At 38.6% G+C, this 22,085-nt stretch overlaps 1 protein-coding gene across 2 annotated transcripts in view; it reads right to left on the bottom strand.

Annotated features, from left to right (window-relative positions):
- Window positions 1-22,085, bottom strand: part of LOC104360696 (glypican-5) — a 385,048-nt gene that overhangs the window by 225,262 nt on the left and 137,701 nt on the right. For both annotated transcript variants that reach the window (XM_042799165.1, XM_042799171.1), the window contains one exon: window positions 20,601-20,726. In XM_042799165.1, the coding sequence (XP_042655099.1) occupies window positions 20,601-20,726 (126 nt within the window). The remainder of the gene's footprint in view (window positions 1-20,600; window positions 20,727-22,085) is intronic.

The raw sequence follows: 22,085 nt of genomic DNA, 5'->3' as shown, positions 1-22,085 counted from the left end.
TCCTGGGCATGAACAGAAATAACAACTGAATATTTACAGATAAACATTAAATGTAAATAAACATATGCATAAATAAATCATTATCTGGACAGTGACCCTGGGAAAATTACCAGGTCATGATCCAGACCACTGCCAGATTATATTACTCACTGTAAGGCTAATTCAGGCTAATTCATAGTAAGCCAAGGGCATCATGAGCTGAGAGGCAAAGCTAACCACTCTGTTAAGTCTTGAATTTTACCAGTTCACTCTCAAATATTTATTTTTCATTTAAAAGTATGCTTTGAAGTGACATTATTTCAATGAGTAAGAAAAAACAAAGTCAAAGGTAGGCCTTTAGCAACATCTATGTATCTTCAGTTAGTGAAGTTTATCAGAGCCTCCTAAACTATCTGCAATATTGGACTCATTTTCATAATGCTAAAAAATACTTCTGCTGATTTTTTTCATTTATCAAACATGCAATTCAATGTTTAAGTATCTGTAGTTTAAGTATCTGTCAAACTCATTTGACATATCCTTTAATTAAAATATATAAAAACTATTTGACAACATTCTGCTCAAAGAATTAAACAATTTTATGATCAGTCTCAAGAATTCTTTCAGACTTAGTAAAACACATATATGGTACCTATGGCCTAGAAAATAAAATCGTTGGGCATTTTGTTGGTTTTCAAATCCAGCTTTGAAAAGGTTTCCTCCTACTCAGATCTGCTTTTCCACAAACAGCATAGCTTTCAAGAGCATTTCAAGTGTTTCTACAATAATCATTGCCAATAAAGACATTGAGATGTTTGCAGACCCTATGCTCCCCTTTCTCTGATCAAATCAAAACTGTAAGTAGGCCTTCCAGGAACACCCCTGCAAACAGAATTATTTCTAAACAAAGAAAAGAAATTACTCATACAGAGAAAAGCAAATTCAGGTCAAGAAGAAGATAAGGGTAAGGAAGAACTGAAAAGGATGTAGTGTTCTCCTCTTTATCATTGTAAGAAATTAATTTACATCTAGTTGATGGAAAATGGTGTTGGCAATATTTTAAAAAGCTGGATATAATTTTAAAATATTTGTATTCATTTTTCTATGTAACACTGAGAGGTAAGCCAGACAATTACTAAGTTGTGAACTACTTGCAGCAATCACTTTGACAAGCTGGGTCCCCCTTCCATTTATTAACTGTTCAGTGTAAAAAAAAAAAAAATGACTAGGTCATTAATAGCTCTTATTTGGTCAATATCTCTGGTAGAACCTTGGGTAAGAAAATATTTTGTCTGAAAATGTAATCATGGTTCATCCTCACCGCTCAACTTAGTTGCCAAGATACCGATCAGTCAGAATAGGGAAGGCTAGCTCAGGTTCAACATATCAGCTAGCCACACAAATCTGACAACATATAACCAAATCTGACAGTATGGCCTTACCTATAACCTGCTTCCCTACTTAACACTGTGCAAACACGAATCACCCAAACCTTTAATTTCCTTGTAAAACAAGTACTGTGTCTGTGCCATGGGTAGAAAATTATGTATAAATCCACCACTCTGTTACGCCTGTGAAGTGATATTCTAGTTGTAATAGTCTCTGCTGGTAATTTGATCATAAGCAATTAAAATAGCATTATATGAAGATAGGGATGTGACAAAATACATTGTGTAGATATCAGGGAGAGGCTTAAGTTATGCACTGCTAGCATAGCGACCTTGTCCCAGGAAGTCATCTTGGCAGAAGTCAGTCACAGAAATTGCCTGAAAGAAAGAGAAGTTATCTACAGGCATATAGGCTCCCAACTCCCAGAAAACCTGACTGCACTGCTTTCTGAACAAAAATTACTTTAACTGCTACAGTTTTCTATTAGGATATGGTCAAAATAAAACCATCCTAGATTTAACTCCACTGTACTTACCTTGTCAAAATTATTCTTCTATAATAAGATAACACAGACATAGACTTGTAGTCTAATCAAAATCTTCCGAAGATTTCCAGTGAACTTTGTGCTTCTTCAAGAGGAAGAAGAAAGAAGGTTGAGATGTCTTGCTCTGAGATTTAATTTTATTAATGAACATTCTTTCTCCACCTCACAGAGCATGAATCAAGTCTAGGATTTCTCTGAGGCCTGGTTCCCTTCTTCCATGCCCAAAGACTCCTACAAGCAACTAGCTAAACTTTTCTCTTCACCTTCATTTTTCCTGAGAGATGCTTCCCTGTGGTCTCTGTTTTTCATAAACATCAAACTTTGCTCCTGAACTCTGCCTCTACTCTCCCTGCTAAGCTGTAATCCATCTGTATCACTTCGCCAGGCAGTGCCTTTTCAGCCAGAGAGAGGCATACCTGCATATGCAGCCCCTTACCTGAAGGACATATTACATATAATACCAACTCTGTAAAAGATAGGGAAAGGTTTTAATATGTATGCAGGAGAATTAAGCCTGTGACTAGTGCATGGCTTAGTCCTGCCACACTTTTTGAGAAGTATAGCTGCAGCTATATTTTAGTATTTCTTCACTCGCATTTGCTTGGTTTGTATCATCTATCCCCATCTATTCCTCTAAGTGACCAAAACAGCATTATCATCACTACCGTTAATTATTCACATCAAAGAAACTTCGTGTCAGTTCTCTGAATAGTCATTTTCCTCTCTAACAAAGAAATATCATCCATTTCTACTGCTCAAGTGATTATGATCTAAAAATATAGTGAGACAGAGAGGTAGGAGAAAAATCAGCAGGAAGATGTCATATCAGATGTGAAATGACTGCATTCAGTACAATAAGTGGCACTTATGGTCACTTATAAGTAATTTTGCTAGCTGTGTTTGTGGCTTTAACAAGTATTGTATCAGTAAGACAAATACTGATCAGCTGTTCAACAGCTGGTTGAAAAGCAAAATTTCTGAACCATAGGAAATTCTTCTCTCTCCCTCACTACATCAATTCAAGTGTGACCCAACCCTCCAATTTTTCCCCAAATTCCATCGTGAGCTGTAGGTCTGCAAAGGGGAGAACACCTTCTCTTTTAAGCCTGCCATAAGACAAGCTTAGGACTCCTTCGTTCTTGCTGTCCACGCTCTGGACCGGCTGGCTGGCTGACTGGCTTTAGTTTGAAGAGACCAGTTGGCTCCTGAGCTGGCAAAACGCAAGCACAGGGCAGTACTTGCTCTGGGGGCTATAGGAACATACCTACCTCAGCCCCTGAGGCTCTGTGAACTTGAGCACACTTGGCCACAGCAATGAGACAGGGATTTGCTCCAGCTGGCACACCAAGATTTTGCAGGATCCTTATAGAGAGGCAGGACGAGAGCCTGTTTCAGTGCAGGCACCCTCTGGGGTTTTGGGCTCCCCGTGCCCCACGCAGCCACTGCAGATCCAGCTGGCTGCTCTGCGGGACCAACCCGTCCCTGGTTGTGGTGCCAGGGCAGCCTGCCTGGCCGCCGGACTGGGAGCAAAGGGCGTACAGACTGGGACAATCCGAGCACAGCACCGCAGCTGTGGATTTGGCTGCGCTCAGTCCATACTATTTCACATGCGGTATATGAGGCTCAGTAAATCAAGACGGTTTGTGTGTTTCTAATTAAAAGCACTGATGATGAGGGGATCTCCCCAGGAGGCAAGGACATCGTTAACACAGCAGGAGCTTAAATTGAAAAACTTCTCAGACTCTGAACATCATCTGCATTTATCTGAACTTTATGCCAGTCCTCTGCTAAAGACTTAGAAAAAAACACCAGAGAACTCTTCTGGCTTCTGGGCTTAAAATAATTTCTCCACGAATCTTTCATAATTAAGGGGAATGCACATTTCATTTATTTATTTTTAGGATACTTCCTAAAACTTCATTAACTGACCTGAGGAAAGCCTCAAAGGAGGAGTTAGTGCTCTCTCCTCTGACCCTGACATCAACGCAGCCAAACAACTTCCCTTCCAGTCCAACTTTCATTAAGGGCAGTTCTACTCACAAACATAAAAACATGCCTCTTGCAGTGACTGCCCCTTCCTCAAAATCTACTTAGTCCCACAAAAATTCCTCCATAATCACATTCCTCCACAGAGGAAGGGACCAAAGCCTTTGTCTCCTTAAACTGCAGCTCGGAGGTTGATGGATTTTGTCCTCATTTAAAGGAGGTGAAGGTGCATGACATTGCTGAAGAAAGCATCAGCTGCACAATCTGCAAGCACTACAGAGTATGGCATATCCACATATTTACTGTGGATCAAATAATATACAGAAATTACTTTGAGGCACTGGCTTAATCCTATGAAATAGAAAATAAGAACGTATTTTGGGCTTTCTAACTACTCTTCTATCAGAGCTTGTATTTTCTTTATTCCCGTAAATCCAGAATAGGGTTCTTTCTGTAGCTGTATGGGAGTATTTGCATTTTAAACTGACAACTTACAGAACGTAAGAGGCCATCTGTTTTAAAAAGCATTCACAACAGAGGTCAGGGAAAGTACACAGCAGACAGGGAAAGCTACAACAAGATGGTTTTATATCAATAATGTGGAGAGATTGTAGAATAAACAATGTATAAATTAAACTACTTCTAAGCGATATTTAACATTTGTCAAACTGTCTTTGTGTCTACTCATCTGATCTGCTTCTTATAGACAAACCTGGCTCTAACTGCAAGACATGGCTCTGAATACTGCTGCAGTCAGCAAACATGCTTAGGTAACATATTTTAATGGGAGGTCAATTCCTGGGATAGAACTAGGCAGCAATAGCTTTTTATTCTGCCAAAAATACCAACATTTCAAAAGTTTACCTGCTCTCTTTTGAGAAAATACAAAACCTTTCACACAGGAGAATAATCTCATTCCACTCTACATACTAACTTATTAGAGCTGAGATTTATACCAAAGCTACCCACATTGGAGCCAAGTACCCTAGCCACAGAGCTACACAACAGCCTCTTTTCTCTTTCCATCAGCAAGTTGTGTTCTGTTGTTTATAGATAAAGCAGGTTCAACAGGAGTGAATGACAAATTCCCGCCCAGTTTAACAGGTTCCTTGAGAATCTAGGTGATTCTTCAGCCTTCCAAGCTAGAATCAAGAGTTTTTTGGGGGGGTTGGTTGGTTGGTTTTGGTTTGTTGTTTTGTTTGGTTTTGTTTTAATTTCTTTTTTCTATTTCGATAAATAAATGTCTTCCAGTGAAAAAAACATTTCAATAAAACAAAAAAGCTTATCACTGACTCCAGCTCTAACTCTGGATTCTACCCTACCTTGCTATATCTATTTGTCCAAGAAGTTGGCTGTGATTGAATATGTTAAGTCATACACATATTTTCTTTTAAGCAACCGCAGGTTTTATCACAGCAACATTTTTATCAAAGTATTCACTTTTGTTTGAAAATGGTAAAATTTCTTACTTAATTTGATAGGCTGTATTAAAACACTGACAGATTCTTAAAGGCCTGCTACAAAGTCCAGAGAATTTAACGCATGTTCTTTCCATTGACCTGGTCATACAGTAGTCTAAAATGCTGTTTTCATTACTGCTGGGACACAAGATTAGTAAAGGAGAATGAGAAAATTCACCCCCAACTAATTTTTTAAAATACATTGTTACTTTTACATTTTTAATTTCTTCTTGAAATACTGCCCAAAAGAGGGTTATGCATACCTGCTGGTATTCTTCTCATAGCTGTCAAGACATCACATTCTAACAATTACACAAAACACTATAATTTGTAGAGCAAATTCTTTTAGATACATCCATCCTGGTAACACAAAGCAATAGTAAGACTTCGTAGGGATTGGTCTGGAAATTTAGAAGTCTCCATATTAAATTGTATACCACTCAGAGAAGTGGTGTACTCTGGGGCAGCACAGACCTTCAATGTTCTGAGAAATGCCAAACCCCAAACATCATATGCTATTCTTTTTCATCCAATAGACCAAGGGACCAGATTTGCAGCTCTACCCTATAGTTTTAGGAGAAAGGATTAGGTGTATCAGTATTAAAAGCATTCTTACTGATATTTCAATTTAACTGATATTATGAAGAATAAATTTTCAGTCCAGTATCTCTAGGCTAAGATAGAATTTTCTTTTTCTTGTTGATACTACTGTGTTACATACCCATTGCAAATGAAAGAAAATGAATTTTGCTTCCCTACAGGAAGAATCACTGCTTAAGACAGACTGAAGGATCAGATAAGAGTTTCTCTTTCTACCCTTTCAGTGGGACTTTGACTGTGACCTTTCCTAATAGGAATGAGTAGAAAGTCACTACATTGGACGCTGTACCAGAAAATAAACTTTATCTTGGATGTTTTCCATGGACTTTAACCACATCTGGATTGTTTTTGTTAGAAGAGTTTCAATGATTGGAACACTACCGTATTATTACTGTACCATTTTAATTGGAAAGTTTCAGTTTTCTGACTAAATAATGGCTGTTCTTTCCGTCTTCTGAAGAAAATAAAGAGGAAAAGTATCATACAAAAGAAAGAGTACCTGACCATCATTCTTTGTTATTACTCTTCAATAAACAACATCCCAAAGCTGCCAAAATAAAAGATACTATGACAGTATCTAATTAGCCCCCATTACACATTGCATCTGCAAAATACTGCCCCATGGAAGCAACCTAAATGTCTGTATGACAAGATTTATTCTTCCATGTATTCTGTTCAAAGTCCTACCCCACAGAATATTTAAATAAAAAGGAGTAAGTCGTTGAGTAGACACCAAATCCACAAGTGTCCACCAAGAAACTTTGAAACCCAGTATTAATTATTTGTATTCAATTCCCTCAACCTGAGAGAAAATGCGTAATGCTCCGATGTTAAAAAGTGGACTTGACAAGTCAAATCCCTATTTGTATTTACAGAAATGTTTTTTAAATATTGACTTGGCCCATCAACACAAATTACCTGAACATATCACAGTAACAATATTAATTAAAAGGGAGAAAGCTTATCATTAGTGTTGCAAGTAAGATGAGAGTGTGATTACTCAAAAGGAGGGCAGTTTCCACCATGCAGGTTGTACTTCGCCATCAGTGGGCATGCAGTCACCATGACTCAGTTCAGAAAACTGTATTCACCATATCAAGATGACTTTTTTAACAGCATACTATGCACGGACACACAAGCCAAAATGGAACTTTAAAACAAAAACCAGAAAACCAAAACTTTGAAGACAGGGACCAAAATATTGGAGGTAGCTTCTCAGCCTTGCCTCAAAGATGAGCTTTAAATGGCCTAGTAAAGCTGCCAGCGGAGTTTCTCAAGTGACCCCAAGCACAAACTGAGCACCAGACTGGCTTGCCATCTACCAAGAGGTCATGCACAACATGAACCAAGTTAAGTACCAAGATGACAATCATCCAAATTCCACAGCAGTCCAGTCCAAGAGAAGTGAGGACCACAAATCATTCTATCACAATTCACAAACATACCTTAGGTGAGCAGTTACTCATGCATTGAACCATGCTTCTTGTGCTCTTTTTGTGCCACAAGAAAAAAAAAATCACATGCTTGCTACTGACTTTCTCTCTTTTTATTTCTGCACCTTAGTAAAAAACTTGCCTCCTGACTCACACTAACTTCTCATCTGTAGTTGGTGCTGCATAATTCAACATGGTGCTTCTTTCTGTTGTTAAATTTTCTCCCAACAGCTGGCTACATTTAATGAAATCTCTACACTGAGATCAATCTATTACTGGTTTCCAGGACCGAAATCCTTAAAATTATATTTCCTTTATCATTGAATGAAAAACCCACAAAACAAACAAACAAAAAAAGAAGTCTTTAAGCACATAGACTTAGCAGCTTAAATGACAAAGATCAGTGCAGACAACATCCCACCAAATGGTCTGTCACAAGGACTCATTAGGCAGCTATCATGTACAAACATCATTGACTTCTGTCACTTTTCTTTACACACTTTTTCAGTGTGGGTCATACTGAAGACATGCCTTGACCCTTTTAAAATTTGTGATAAAGATGGAAGGGACTTAAGGAGTGTATATTCCTAATAGAAAGCCTCACCAGAAAACATGATTTCTGGTCAAAGCCATAAAAAATTTCTTACATTTCTGACGAAACTAATAAATGTTTCCTCAACACTGGAAATTCAGTTGATATTTGCAAACCCAAACATTAATTTTCAGAAGTCATACAATCCAGGAGCAAATAATTCTTTCCTCATTTAGCCAGGATTCTACTACTTAATAGAAGCACTGAAGCACCACAGGAAGCTTTCATACAATGCTGCAGATGTAAATGGGCATGCATGCAATCATTCCTTCCCTCCAGCGGCTGGCTTGCACAATGGAGGGGGGAAGGAGGGAGGGCTTGCTACTAAAATTAATTATGTATGCTTGTAAAAGGTTCTTTCATAGCATAAGGAGAAAGGTTGTATATATATGTAGTATGCAAAACAACACCTGTTTTCAGCATAAGGCTGATCTAGCCTGTACTTTAGGGTGTTGTTGCTCATATCCACACAGCAAAAACTGAACTCACAAAGCTACACCTATCAGCTGCAGCTCAGAGTTGCGAAGGGTTCTTTAGGGGCAATCTTTCATTTTTAGACAGATCAGTCTCAAATTCAAAAGGTACCAAGTCTCACTATACAGTACAGCAGCTGTGGAACATATTTTTTTTGATCTTGATAGCTCTTCTCCAGCAGAGGAGGTACCTTACTCACAAGTAGCTGTAGGACACACATCAGGTATTTCATGACCATTCACTTTTCAGCTGTCTCCTGGTTCTTAAACATAGCACTGCAGATGGTCCCAAAAGCGTAACAGGTATCCTTTTGACCAAACAGAAAATTGAGGCTAAATGCCTGTGCCTGACAGCTTAGTCTTATGCAATATTAGAAAAGGCCCTTGACTGAAGTAGTAAAGGCATCTTTTCAATTTGTGGAGAAAAATAACTACTGTGGTAATCAATGGTAAACTATAAAGTAATCTCAACAGTTGGGAGAAGTCTGATGATGTGTAACAGCTTTCAAGACAATCACCCCTACCTGTTGTCCTTTTGTTCAAAAAGTATTTACAGCACTGAAATCCACCAGGTACAATTTTACAAGTAGGGAGCAGTTTTTTCCCCATTCTGTGTTTTAGTTAGAGTGAGACTGCCATCAAACAAATACAGCTGAGGAGTTTTCTGCTAACTATTTAATGGCATTATAACATGTCTGTTCATTGTTAGAAAGACAGTTCCCTCTCCTCTCCCCATGTGATTACAGCTATATCAGCTCATGATTTTTATAGAGTCAGAACTAGATGCAGAAGAGTAATTTAACCATAGGATCCTGCATGGCACTAATCTCAAATCACCACAGAAGACATTCCTTTCTACATATGTATATTCCCATAGCTCCCTGGGAGATGTTTTAGTGACGTCCTTTCTGGCACTAAATATGTAATTCCTTCAATTAGTATCAGCTTACCATGTTGGCCTCAGTGATCTTGCAGAATAAAAACCATCTAGGCATTATTATATGGCATTTTAATAACTCTTGCAGATTGAACACAGCTTGTTGGTTGAATTTGTGTGCTCCCTTTTCATAAGAAATCACTTCATATGGGTCATATCCATACAAAACATTCAATGCTAATCAACGATTTTTCTCTTTGCTAGTACTGGTGAAAAGCAATGCAAAAGCTTCACTTTCATAATACATTACAAATTCATTTGAACCATATTTTCTGTTCATAACTGAAAGCTGCCTAACATATTTTTAAGAAATCCTCTCTAAAACTGAACTAAAACGGAATTTATTCCTATTAGGAACAAGGACAAATATTATCTCATTATTGACGCATTTATTTTCTTATATTCCTATGTTTTCTTAGTCACATAGATTTTGCTAGGTGAGCATTTTTTAAGAACTAGTACAATCCTCCATGGTGGCACTATTCCTATCATATGTATTTTATCTAAGTACTAAGGCTAGTGAGTGGGGGCAAGGAACAGCTCTAATCTTATTCTGTCCATAATGCTCTGTGTTTAAAATATAATTGTTTCCTTCCATCATCAGTGAAGTCTCTCACCTTCTAAAACCAGAAAATAATGCACGTTGTTGTGTCTCAATGCATCTGACAGTTATTAAGAGAGTCTGGTAAGCACTGGTGCTTGTTAGTTTGCTGTCAAGCATGGCCTTCAAGAATTTCAGGTTTGCAGACACTGGTGCAGAAGACAAGAAACAACAGAAAAAATTTGCAATTAGAGAGGTTCTGACTGGGTACAAGGGAAAAATTTTGCACCACGGCGACAGTTGAGAAGTGGAGCAAGTCACCCAGGGAGCTCATGCCTGTTCCATCACTGGAGGTTTTCAACACCAGACTGGATAAAGCCCTGGGGAACCTGGTCTGATCTCACAGCAGCCCCTGCTTTGAGCAGGAGGTTGGACCAGAGACCTCCTGAGCTCCCTTCCAAGCTGAAGGGAACTATGGTTCTAAGGACATATACTTTTAATTCATGGGATTGTACTGTAACTTGCAAAAAGCTCTCAAATAAAGCAGGGGAGAGTAGAATCAGCACGTTAAACATACTGGTATTTCCATCCTTCTTTATAACCAATCTTAAAGCTCTAATTGTAGAAACTTTCTTCTCAGCAATCAATCATAAATCCAGAGCATTCCACAGAAGTGAATAAATACTCCATAGGTCACCAATATTGAAGTAAAGGGTTTCAACTGTAACTGCAAAAACACTGTCCAATCTCAGACCAGAAATTACAAAGAGCTCTGACTGCTCCTACTCTGCACTACAAACAGTCACAGATTGTCCTCCTCCCAAATCTTGAGCCTCAAGGATTTCTTTTTTTGTTCTTGTCCTAGTACAACTTGCTTGCTACCGCAGGTGGCAAGCAGAAACTTCCTGAACTGGGGTTCTCTGGCCATGCTAAGTTTACATCCTGAGGTGTAGCTATTAGCCACTGCCATCTTTCCTCCCTGTGGTTGACTGGGACTGTGCAGGAGATAATTAGCAGCCTCATTAACATTTACATGCTTGCATGGAAATGAACTTTAACACTCACCCTTCATGTGTCGTGACAGAAAGACACATAATATGTCATTCAAAGCCTGTCAGAGCTCTGCATCATTCTGAAGGGTAAGCTCAGGCAAATTTATGTCTTAAACAGTCACTTCCACAACAATGTATTTGTTTTTTTCTACAGGATTAAAAAGAATACAACACCACAAGTCCTAGAAAATATTCTAAAACCTGCAAAATATTCCAGAAAGATATTGCATTTTACAGCTCACAGTAACAAGTATATCTCCAAAAATTGTTTACATTGATGGCACAAGAATAACAGAAGCTAAACACTTTTTAAATATGCTAGGGCTAAATGATTATATCTGTTTTCCATATCCAGATGGCTGCTTTCTAGAGTCTAAGGAAATGAGAAAGAGGACAATGAAAGTGCTAAACTCATAAAAGCTGAAAGTCTCTAAAGGAGAACATTTTGAGTAAAGGAAGCCACTGTGATTTGCCACTTCCTTTCTCAGCCAGCTTGCACAGCCCTTGAGAGCCTAACAACCCATGACATGATCTGCTGAAGCCTGCGGACAGGTGTCTCCTAATCTCCCCACTCAATGCAAAATTCCAAGAAAAACAAGTAAGGGACAGAAGGAGAGAAGGAAAAAAAATGAAGTTTGTGTTCCTACTGAGAGTTACAAAATATTGGTCTCTTATATTCCCAGTAATCTGGTTTAAAAGCCATTTTCATATGCAAGTTTTCAACCCCAAAATGTTACACTTGAAATCTCCTGAGAAAGCAACTCCCATCTGAAAAGCAACTCCCATCTGAAAAGTTGTTGCTGTAAAAGAACCTCTCCCCCTGCCCCTCATGAAATAACAGTGCTACATGTCAAACCTGTAGACTTCAGTGATATGAACATGTTTTTATTACCTTTTATCTCCTCAAAACACTACAAAACCAAAGCAGATTTGGAGAAATTAAATAAAGAATTTATCCCGTGTCAAATGTTTTAATGCGATACCAATGGCAAAGTCTGACACACTCAGAGAAAACCATTCCAGACAAAATCCACCCATACACACCTGAGGAGACACATTTGAAATGATGATGAGATCTGCACCTGTGCAGTGGAAAGCTGTGTCTGACCAGCAGAATCAGTCTACTACTTCTACCATAATTAAGACTATTTCAGATCAAGCTAACTGGCAATAAGAAAAAGACCATTTGGTTCAGAAACTCAAGAAATTTTCTCCTGAAATTGAGAGGCAACAAACAAAATTCCCTGGAGTCATTTTCACAAAAGTTTTTCTTTCCCTGCTCCAAATAAGCTTGTTTGATCTTCTGATCCAACTTCTTTATATAGGTCCCAACTTAGAAATGATTAGAGTTCAATAACTGTTAAGACTGACAAGTGGGAAAAAAAAGGGTAAATAGACAGAAAAATAACAAATATTACAGTGGCTTAAAGCATACTTACAGCTGTTCTTCGTAGCACTAGTTCTAACTCCTAGTTATAGATACTACAAATATGCACAAATCTTTAGTTAAGAGTAAAAATAATGATAGCAGTTCACAAGGATTTGATGGGACAACCCGTCACGTCCAAAAATGCAACACAGAGAACTCTTTCTTTCCTTTTCTAGTATTTCCATCTTTGAAAAATATTCTGCATATGATCATAATTTCATAGTTTCTCTTGAAGCTGTGGATTTTCAGCAAATAGGGAAAGAATTAGTGTTTGTTTTTCAATTTTTAAAAAATGGGATCACCCAAAATGGTAAAACGGGGCTGCAGAACAGCTAAGACTGTGGAAGAAAGAGCATGCTTCAAACTCACTTTTATGAGTACACAATTGTTTGCATTTGTAACTGTGTATCAGCACTTCCTTGTCTTGCCTGAAAGCAAAAAAATTAGAAGATTGCTTTTCTCAAAAGTATTATGAGAAATATATATAAGTAGTATTCTGAGAAACTCATCAAAGTCTACTTCTTAAATGTTGTACAACAAGGAGCTCACCACAGAAACCGATGGCTCCGCGCTCAAAATGTAGTTGTATTAAGTACATGCAAAAAACTGGAAGGGGAATAGGCTTTTCGGGTTTATTTGTCCTCTAATTTATAATCTAAAAAAACATTACCACTATTTTGCTCTTTCTGTGGTGGATAGAAAACACTAGAAACAGCCTTAAACTTCAGCACAAATAGTGAAGACTTAATAGACATTTCTCATTTAAATGCAATTAACATAATAGATATTTTGGTCTGAAGCAAAGCATTACTCTTTAAACACGGACTTCCATATTCTGTTCCTACAGGAAGATACCCTCTTATTTTAATAGCAGAAAGAGTGGTCCCAAGAGATCAGATTTAGAACCAGAAATAATAGATCCAAAACATTTTTTGAAGACCTAATCAGAACATGATGAAACACTGGATAACCATCAGGATTTAAGGCAGCATTCCATTTACTTTGGAATGATGAGTATGGCAAGCAAAAAAAAAAAAAAAAAAAAAAAATCCCAGCAATGTTCATTTCTTCTTGACACAATCTACTCTTTCTTCACGACTTCACCAAGTCACTTCACAAATGCAGTACAGCTCAGGAGGCCACATTAACTACTACAGCTGCTCTGGTTTGCTAGAGATTCATTCGATTAAAACCCATGATGGTTAGTCAAACTACTGTTTGACTTAAGACTGCTAAAATACAATGAGAGACATGATTGTCTTAGATTTGTTGAGACATTTAAACATCAATACGTGCCATTTTGTAAATCTTCCCTTCCTTTCACACATTTTGAACTCCAAAGTTTTCAAAAGTATTCTCCCACTATTGGTTTGCCTAAATTCCTGTTATTTGACCTCTTCTCAACTGTGACTTCGTGTGTGAAAAAATAATCATATCATGAGAAGAGGAGCTTGGAAAAAGAAAAATCTCTGAAGCAGTTAGCAATGCTGTCACTCTAAAATATTATATATATATATATTTATATAATAGTAACATCCCTTTCTTCAGCCTCCTGATTCTGTAGAAACTTCCAACCTGTTCCACAGTTAGGCATCAAGTAGCAATAACTCCTAAGACAAATTGTACATCTACACTGCAATTGTAACTTGTATAATGACTCACTGAGCTAGATGTATCATGACCTTTGCTTAGAAAAAGTCATGCAAAGCTGCTGCACATCATGGTCATGATTCAGATTTGCTTCTTCTGAGGAACAATCTCTCTGCCAAACTTTTGAAAGCTTTCTTTTTTCAGTCAACCTGAAGGTTGACACTGTTCCTACAGGGGGATTTTTGTAAATGGAAAATATAGCATCAAAAGCAGCCAAGATCCAGGTTACCACCTGCAGCCACGCCACTACCTGCTGTGATCTCATTAGGTTTCACACATCTAGCATGGGCAGGCTGGCTCAGCTCCAGGATGGAACGTTTCTGCTGAGTTCTTCAGAAAGCAGCAACCCTGTGAGCCAGCCCAGGCCAAGAGCTTCAAAGCGCTACACCACCTCACTGTCACAGGCAGTGTGCTACCAAAATTGTCACCATAGACTTACTGTATCTACAGATTGCACTGATGTAATTTTAAAATAAACTTCTTTATATACATCCTAATTATAGCCTCTAAGTACCTCTTATTTGAGGTAGTTAGTTTCAGACCCCAAGCTTCAAACACAGGTGTCCAGGTAACCACCAGGTGTGTCTGCATTATCATGTTAGTTCTGATCAGGTTTACACTTTTCAATTAAACCCCTGAGTGTCACCATTTCTCACACTCCAGTTTATATTGCAGAGCCATCTCAGAAACAGATTCTTCTTCAGCAAAACTAAGGACTCACTTCAAGGATGCTAGTGGTGTTCGGTCCTCAGGAATGCACCAGGGCTAGTCTGAAGTAAAACCTCCAGATAGTGTGGGCATTGGGTTATCAGTACCATCCTTTTCTCTGTTGATCCATGCCTATTGTACATTGGAGACACAGCCTAAAATCATATTTCAGCACCTGTGTAGAATGGGCATTATTACAGAGATCCCAAGAATCTACCTCTGCTAATAACAAAGCCAATCACTTAATTTCCTTCTTCATTACCAGCTCATGTTTTCCTACTATAAGACTCAATCTGGTTTTTGCTTACTGGAACATCACAACAGAAATAGTGTGCATTTTAGAGTATATCAAAGTAATTGCAAGTGCTCGTTCCTTAAAAGGAAAAAGATTTGAAATGGTACCAGCAATCTTACAGTTCTCCCTAGCATCTGTCAGCCTCTATTTTCAACCCATTAAATGAGACTTCCTGTAGGAGCAACATAAGAAGTTTTAGTATCTATTCCTCTGTGGGACACACAACCAGCTGCACTCTAACATGAGCCACAAGCAGACCTCTCAACTTTCAAAGATCCTGAGATCCTGACATGTTGTTCATGTGACAGGAGCATCTTTGAAATGGTATGTTAAAGGCACATGTCCATTATGTGGTAATAACTAGGGAACACATCTGTGGGGGCTGCCCTGAGAATGCACCTTCTAGCAGAGCTTGGGGGACGCAGAGCAATGCCACAACATCGCTTTTGCTTATGGATTAAGCCCGGATACACAAAGGAGGAGCCTGCCACTGACATATGAAAGGCAAGAGCTGAGGTTGCTGAACGTGCTCCTGAGCAATTTTCACACTCCAGCCTCGAAGCCTGAACAGCATACATGGCAGTCGATAGTTCTCAGATTGCAGTCAGCCTCTTCCCAAGAACTAACTGCACAGCCATGGCAAAAGAGTGGGAGAGTGTATTCAGGGCCTACAGTTGGCTATAATGAATGACAGCTACACTCACAATGCATAAATTCTTCTATATACAGATTACTGCTTGTCTATTTATTATTTATGATTGTTTCATCTCTCTTGAAATAGAAACTGCAAGAGATAAGCAGTCAGTCATAGATGGAAAAACTGAATGAATATCTAGCTTTAATGTAGTACTCACAACCCATTTTTCCATTAAAGCTCTATGGACTTTAGTAATCTGAATCAGGATTGCTCATTTGTTGTACACAGACACACCCCAAATGCCTGCTAGTGAGACCACATCTCCTTTTCCCTTCTCTAGCAACAGAAAGAGCTGTCTCTGATAAGGCTACTCGACTGAAGCCGAGACTTCACAAAAAGCCAAACTTCATAAAAAGGAGTTCTAAAGGGAAATCCATGTTTTGTACAAAGATATAAATCTTTCATCAACAGAAAATCTCAAGATGAGCTTTTGAGAACATCCTTGGGCACTGTATTGTACTAGTCTGACATTTATGAGGCTGAGAGTTGAGATAGCAAATCCTGTTTAGCTACTGTGGGCAGAGAGAATGGAGAAAGTGATTCAACGCCAGCATTTATCTTTGCTGAAGAAATATTCCTGAGGAGAGGAAGGTTCCTGCAGTTTAGCCCATACAGAAAAGAAGTCCATGGGAGCAGCTGCCTAAGAGTGACCAGAGGAAGTCTTCAGTCTGACCTTTTGCCTCAGCTCTTAGAGACTTGGATGTGGCACCTGGTTGCCTCATATCTGCTTGGATAGTCATTTTACAACTTGCCCTTTCTATGAGCTGAATTTGCTCATGAATTCATCTGTTCAGTTAAACATCCAAACATCCTGAGGCAAGAAGTTTCACAGTTTAACCAAAAGTTTAGCAAAGGAATATGTACTTGTGTTTTCAAGCTGTCACTTATTAAATTAAGAAGATGCCCCTTGTTCTGGTAACAACAGTGAACAACAAATGCCTATTCAACATCTCCACAACACACGATTTTTATAGGCCACTACCATATTCCCCTTCTGTCTTTTCTGTGTCAGGCTCAAGTGTCTGCCACTCCACACACATGATCCATTTCAGGCCCTCAGTCCTCCTCCTTGTTGCTCCCCCTGTACATTTGTGGCTGTGCTCTATCTTTCTGAGCCTGGGGGGAAAGCAGAACTGCCAATGTCACATGCCTGAAGCATGAAAGCCACCTCAGCACACACCATTCTGTAGGTAACATCTGGATTCTTCTATTTTGTGATTGATTTACATTTGCTCATGTTGAATTTCATACACCATTTTATTGCCTAGTTATTCCATGTCACAAGTTCCTCCCACAGTTAACCACAGCTGACCCTTGTCTCTTCTACCCAGAATAACTTAGTATCATCAGTACATGCTGTCACCTCAGTATTCACCCTCCTTCACAGGTCTTTTCTGGCAGATGAACAGCACAGGTTCCAGCACAAATCCCCATGCACTGCCACTGGTGATCTCTTTCTACTGTGATTTAGGACTACCCACTACCTACCTGTACTTTCATCTCTACCAGCCTTGTGTGAAGGAACTTATCAAATATCAGAGAATATCAGATATCCAAGCAGATTATAGCAATCTACCCTGTCTACATGCTTGTTATCTCCTAAAAGCTCTCAGCATGTTGATTCCTCTCCTTAAAGATCATGTACATCTGTTCATAGTTACTATAAATTTTACTGTAACATACCAAGTTTACCAGCCACGCCTTTCTGAAATCCTTATTTTGCTAAAAATACAATGATGTCTTCACATTTCACATCTTTCCATCATATTGGAGCAGTCTTAAAGAAAATACAGTATCGCAATAAGTAATTCAACTCTGCAACCCTTTAGTCCTTCTAGAGTTCTTAGGTGAATGGTGTCTGGTCCTGGAAGTGCATAATGGTTCACATTGTCAACTTCTACAATCTCTGTTACTGACATGGTATTGAGACAACCATTTCACACACTGCCAGGAAAGGTTCCAGCATAGAAATTGTTCCAAGCTTGCTTCACACAGCAAAATATTTTTGCAGTTGTTCTGCTCTAGCCTCATCTTCTCTGAGCATTCTTTGTAGACTCAGACCATTTATTAGCCTCACAGACTACTTCTTATATGAAGTCATGTTCCAGAAGCAAGTTGCTCAAAAGAGTAATTAAGAGAAAGACAGTACTCCTGGTGCAAGTATTTCTAATGTCTTCAAATGACCTGAACTGACACTAGAAGATTTCTAGCAAAGCCATGTTTTGCTGTTCATCTGAAAAGCAGGCCATAAGCACATTCTCAAACTAGTGGCAACAACCTGGCTTTTTTTTTGCAATGTATTTACTGTCAGTTCAAGCCAGTAAATCCTGTTTATCAGATGCTCTGACAGACCTCAAGTGCCCTCTCTACTAATTGAATGTACAAACCCCTTTGTGACTAATACTTTTGTATTATTTCAGTCTGCATTTGTGTGTCAAATTGTTTTTAAAGGTTGAGTTTGTTTTTCCTAAAGAGCTTGAATGCCAATTAGCATGCAGCATAAATATCGCTCAGCTTTCAAACGGCATTATGAAATGCAAGAAGCATCAAGGAAACAGGAACTGCAGCTTTTACCAGTTCCACAGCCTGAGTAACCTTAAACTCGGGTTCACAAGAGATCCCCCAGATTAACTGGGGTGATCTATTTTCTGATACAGAGTTAAGAATAAGGCTCTATGCTGAGTTCAGAGCTGTTTACTACTGCTGATATTTAATCCTCTGGTCTCCTGGGAAAGGAGAAAGAGCAAAGAGAAATGCATCTTCAGGCACCACCAGGACAGGTTTATTTCTCAGGTGGGGAGAACTGGTGACAAGTCCAACCTATAAAACAGGTGATGAAAGGAGGAAAATTTCCCAGTAAGCAGGTACCACACTTGTGCTGCTGTGTAGCACTGCTGGCAGTGCAGGCTGCCTGGGAAGTCTCCTCCTTTAAGGCAATCAACACTGATAAATATATACATATCTCTGTCTGACTAAACACGTGAATTTAAAATTTTATTTTCTAATTTGCCTACTTCATATGCTAACTACAAATATATATTTCAGAGTTGGGGAGGGTGGGGTGGTGGGCAGGTTGACGTCACTGGGGTGTAGTTTTTTTTTTTTTTCCTTTGTTTTTAATTCAAAATATGAGGGGTCTTGTTAGTCTATTCCCAGCTTCCTACCCTTTTCAAACCTGAAACTTTTACGCAAATCCACACCTCTGTGAAAGTTACAGACTGGCAAAGGAAAAAAACAACAACTTTCCTCTTCGTGCCTTTCTAAAACATGTGTATCAGCAATTTAAGCAGCTTTTTTAAAAACAAAACAACACACACAAAAAAACCTCAAAACAAAACCAAAATAAGATTAAAATTAAACCAAAATTTTGATTTCATTTTTTGTTTAGAGAGTTGATATAGAAAATGTTTTTCTTCATTTTCCTTTTCTTCGTTTACTATTGGCCAGAAAGATGTTTGTTCTAAAAGTTAACTTTATATTCAGAAACACGTTACCAGCAAAAGGGACTCTAAAAAGGAAATACCAATTAGAAATACTGATATTCTCCCTGTATCCTCTCCATTACTTTTATAGTAAAAACTTCAATCAGTATTACAATCACTACACATTAATATTTAGAATACTGTTGCCAAAATTTTCAAATATATGCCTCTACACTTCATTTGTAATGCCAATATACATTGAAATATTAAACTTCTAAGCAAAGCTGTGTGGGAGTCAGAACTCCCTTTAATAGGACGGTAACATATCTCTCAGTTCCACATTGGAGTTATTCCATAAATTCCATAAATTGTTTTAGAGCAAGAAAACAGAATGCTAGAACTTTTAAAACTGCTACAGACCACAAAATACAGTTCAAGAAGAAACACTGTGAAAGCCAACACAATCCCATGGCATATCTCTGTTTCGACAAAAAGACATTTTTGGAAAACATTCACTGGCACACTTCCAACCGCTCTCACTTAAAAAAAAAAAAAAACCAACGTATACTTTGACAGTGATAGTAGTAGATTTAGTTGCATTCTGAATACCTCTTTTTCTCCCCAGGGCAATGTTGCCTCATGTTATACACAGTAAAAGAAATGACAGCGAGAAGTTCAGCTCATGGAGAGTGCAAGTGTATTTTACAGTTTGGATTCTAAATGGTGATGGGAAAGACTGTGATAAAATACAGAGGAAAAAAAAGTAGCTGACAAACTAGAAAAATCTTTTCACCCTACGGAGCTTATAGATGCTCTACCAACCAGTAGTGCACTTATTAATTGTTACTTTATAAGAATTCCTGCAGTACATGCTCTGATAAGGGGGCTGGGCAATTCAAAACCAGTTGTTATTTAAAGTGCTGTGTCAGAAACTGAAAAAAAATGGCAGGGAATTCCTTTAAAAACATAATGGTCTGATCACTATTTTTCTGACACCTTTGCAGGAAGAGCTACATGTTTTCTAATTATGGCTAAACATGATGTTCAGCTCTGCACTCTGGAGCCTATAAACAGCAGACTGGAAGGGACCTCCAGTCAGTCATGGAGGTACTGCTTGCTGACTGAGATGTAGAGGGTAAGATCTCTCTCCAAGGAGCTGTCTCTCTACAGTGAAAGAAAGGGAGTCTACAAAGCAGTCCTTCAGGAAAGTGTTCCACTATATTTAATACAGATACCTAACATTCAGCATTATCAACTTTTTATTTTAGCAAACTCCTTGCTCAGTTAAGCATCAAGTTCAATATGAAGGAGTAACTTACAATGACAACAGTGCCTCAGAAGGTTTCTGAGCCATCAGAAGGATATGGAGTCACCTTTTTCACCATTAGGGAAAACTTATACTTGTAACTTTACCTTTCTACAACATCCTCTCCATTCCAGCAAGTTGAGCTGTCCCTCATCACCAGGTCTCCATCACACAGCCTTTCTGCTATGGAGGCATAAAAGGTTCGGGATCGCTTCATGTAATTGATGAACTCTCTGTAATGTAGGAAGAACACATTTAACAACAGAACAGTACACCTATGGTTTAAGCCCCCTCTCAACCCTCCGCAAGATTACGGTTCAGAACCCTTACAGAAATTAAATCATTCAAGTTGATAAATTTCTATTTCTACTCCTACGTATCATCCAGTCTTACTTAGTCCAGTGTTAATGCACAAAATTACATACAAAGGATGGTTTTAACAAATTACCTTAACACAGCTTACACAAAATTTGAAAAAAGTCTACAACTACTATTTGTATAAACAGATTAAAAAGTCATGAGAAAACATTATCATTAAAGAAGTGGGCTTTTTCTCTGTTACTGGAAGTAAATATTTCTCCCTTTCCTGCACATCTGTGAGATGAATTAAGAACATTGTCAACAACCTCCTGGGTGGAAAAGGCTTCCTAAAGCTAACATCCCATCACAAAACCTGCAATATGTTATAAGTACCCCATGCATGCAACAACAGCACAGAAAGTCATCTCCTTGAGATGTGGTGGGGCCAATTCCTCCCCATCACCACTATCCATGTCACATTCTTCTTAGAAAGAAGTTTCTCTTTCATCACAGCTGGCACCTCACCTGTTAAGAGGAGGCTGTGCCTGCTGCTTTGTTGAATAACCAAAACTCCTGGCCAGCACAAACAGCTCACTTCTCATGATGTGTGTATGGAGAAATGCCTTGTGGGCAAATGGCTGCCTCTTATAATCTGATTATACCTATAATATATATCTGGCTGAGCTAGCCATAAAAATAAACTGTAACAAAACAAGTGTTAATTCAGCACACAACTGAGAGTATTTCAGAATGAGAAATCACTCTATCTCCACAGCTTTAGAAGCTCCTGTTTGGTGTAAGTTTTTAAAGATAATGAGAACGAGATGCAGGACACAAAAACTGAGCTAGAGCTACTGCTCAGAACCTGCTTCGCTGTCCCTCAACAGTCCCACTGGGAAGGCCAAAGGGCTCATTCTAGTTTATAATATTTCTGCCTGGCAGGCTGTAAGGAGACACTGCACTGAAGAGGTGCCTGGGGATATGGCTGGGTGGAGCTTGACACAAAACCAGTTGGGATTTATTATTCTTTCAGGAGCAACAGGTACGTGAAACAATATCAAAATCCACTGCTAGGTATCTACCCCTACAAGCTTTAGGCAGTGGTCATCCCTTCCCACAGCTCTCTATATACTTTCTCAAAAGCATTTAGACACTTATCTTATGTGTGATGAAATCAAGCTCTAGATAAACTAGACATCACACAGTCCTAGGGAACTAACTTACTCTAACAATGCAGGAAAGCTGTCAAAAAAAGCAGGAATTCTGGGGCTTACAACAAGGGAATCAGTACT

The sequence above is a fragment of the Tyto alba genome, unplaced genomic scaffold (genome assembly GCF_018691265.1).
Source record: "Tyto alba isolate M040663 unplaced genomic scaffold, T.alba_DEE_v4.0 Super-Scaffold_10, whole genome shotgun sequence".
Taxonomy (NCBI): Eukaryota; Metazoa; Chordata; class Aves; order Strigiformes; family Tytonidae; genus Tyto; species Tyto alba.
Note: the sequence above shows the minus strand (reverse complement) of the source record. Positions and strands in the feature narration are given on the sequence as shown.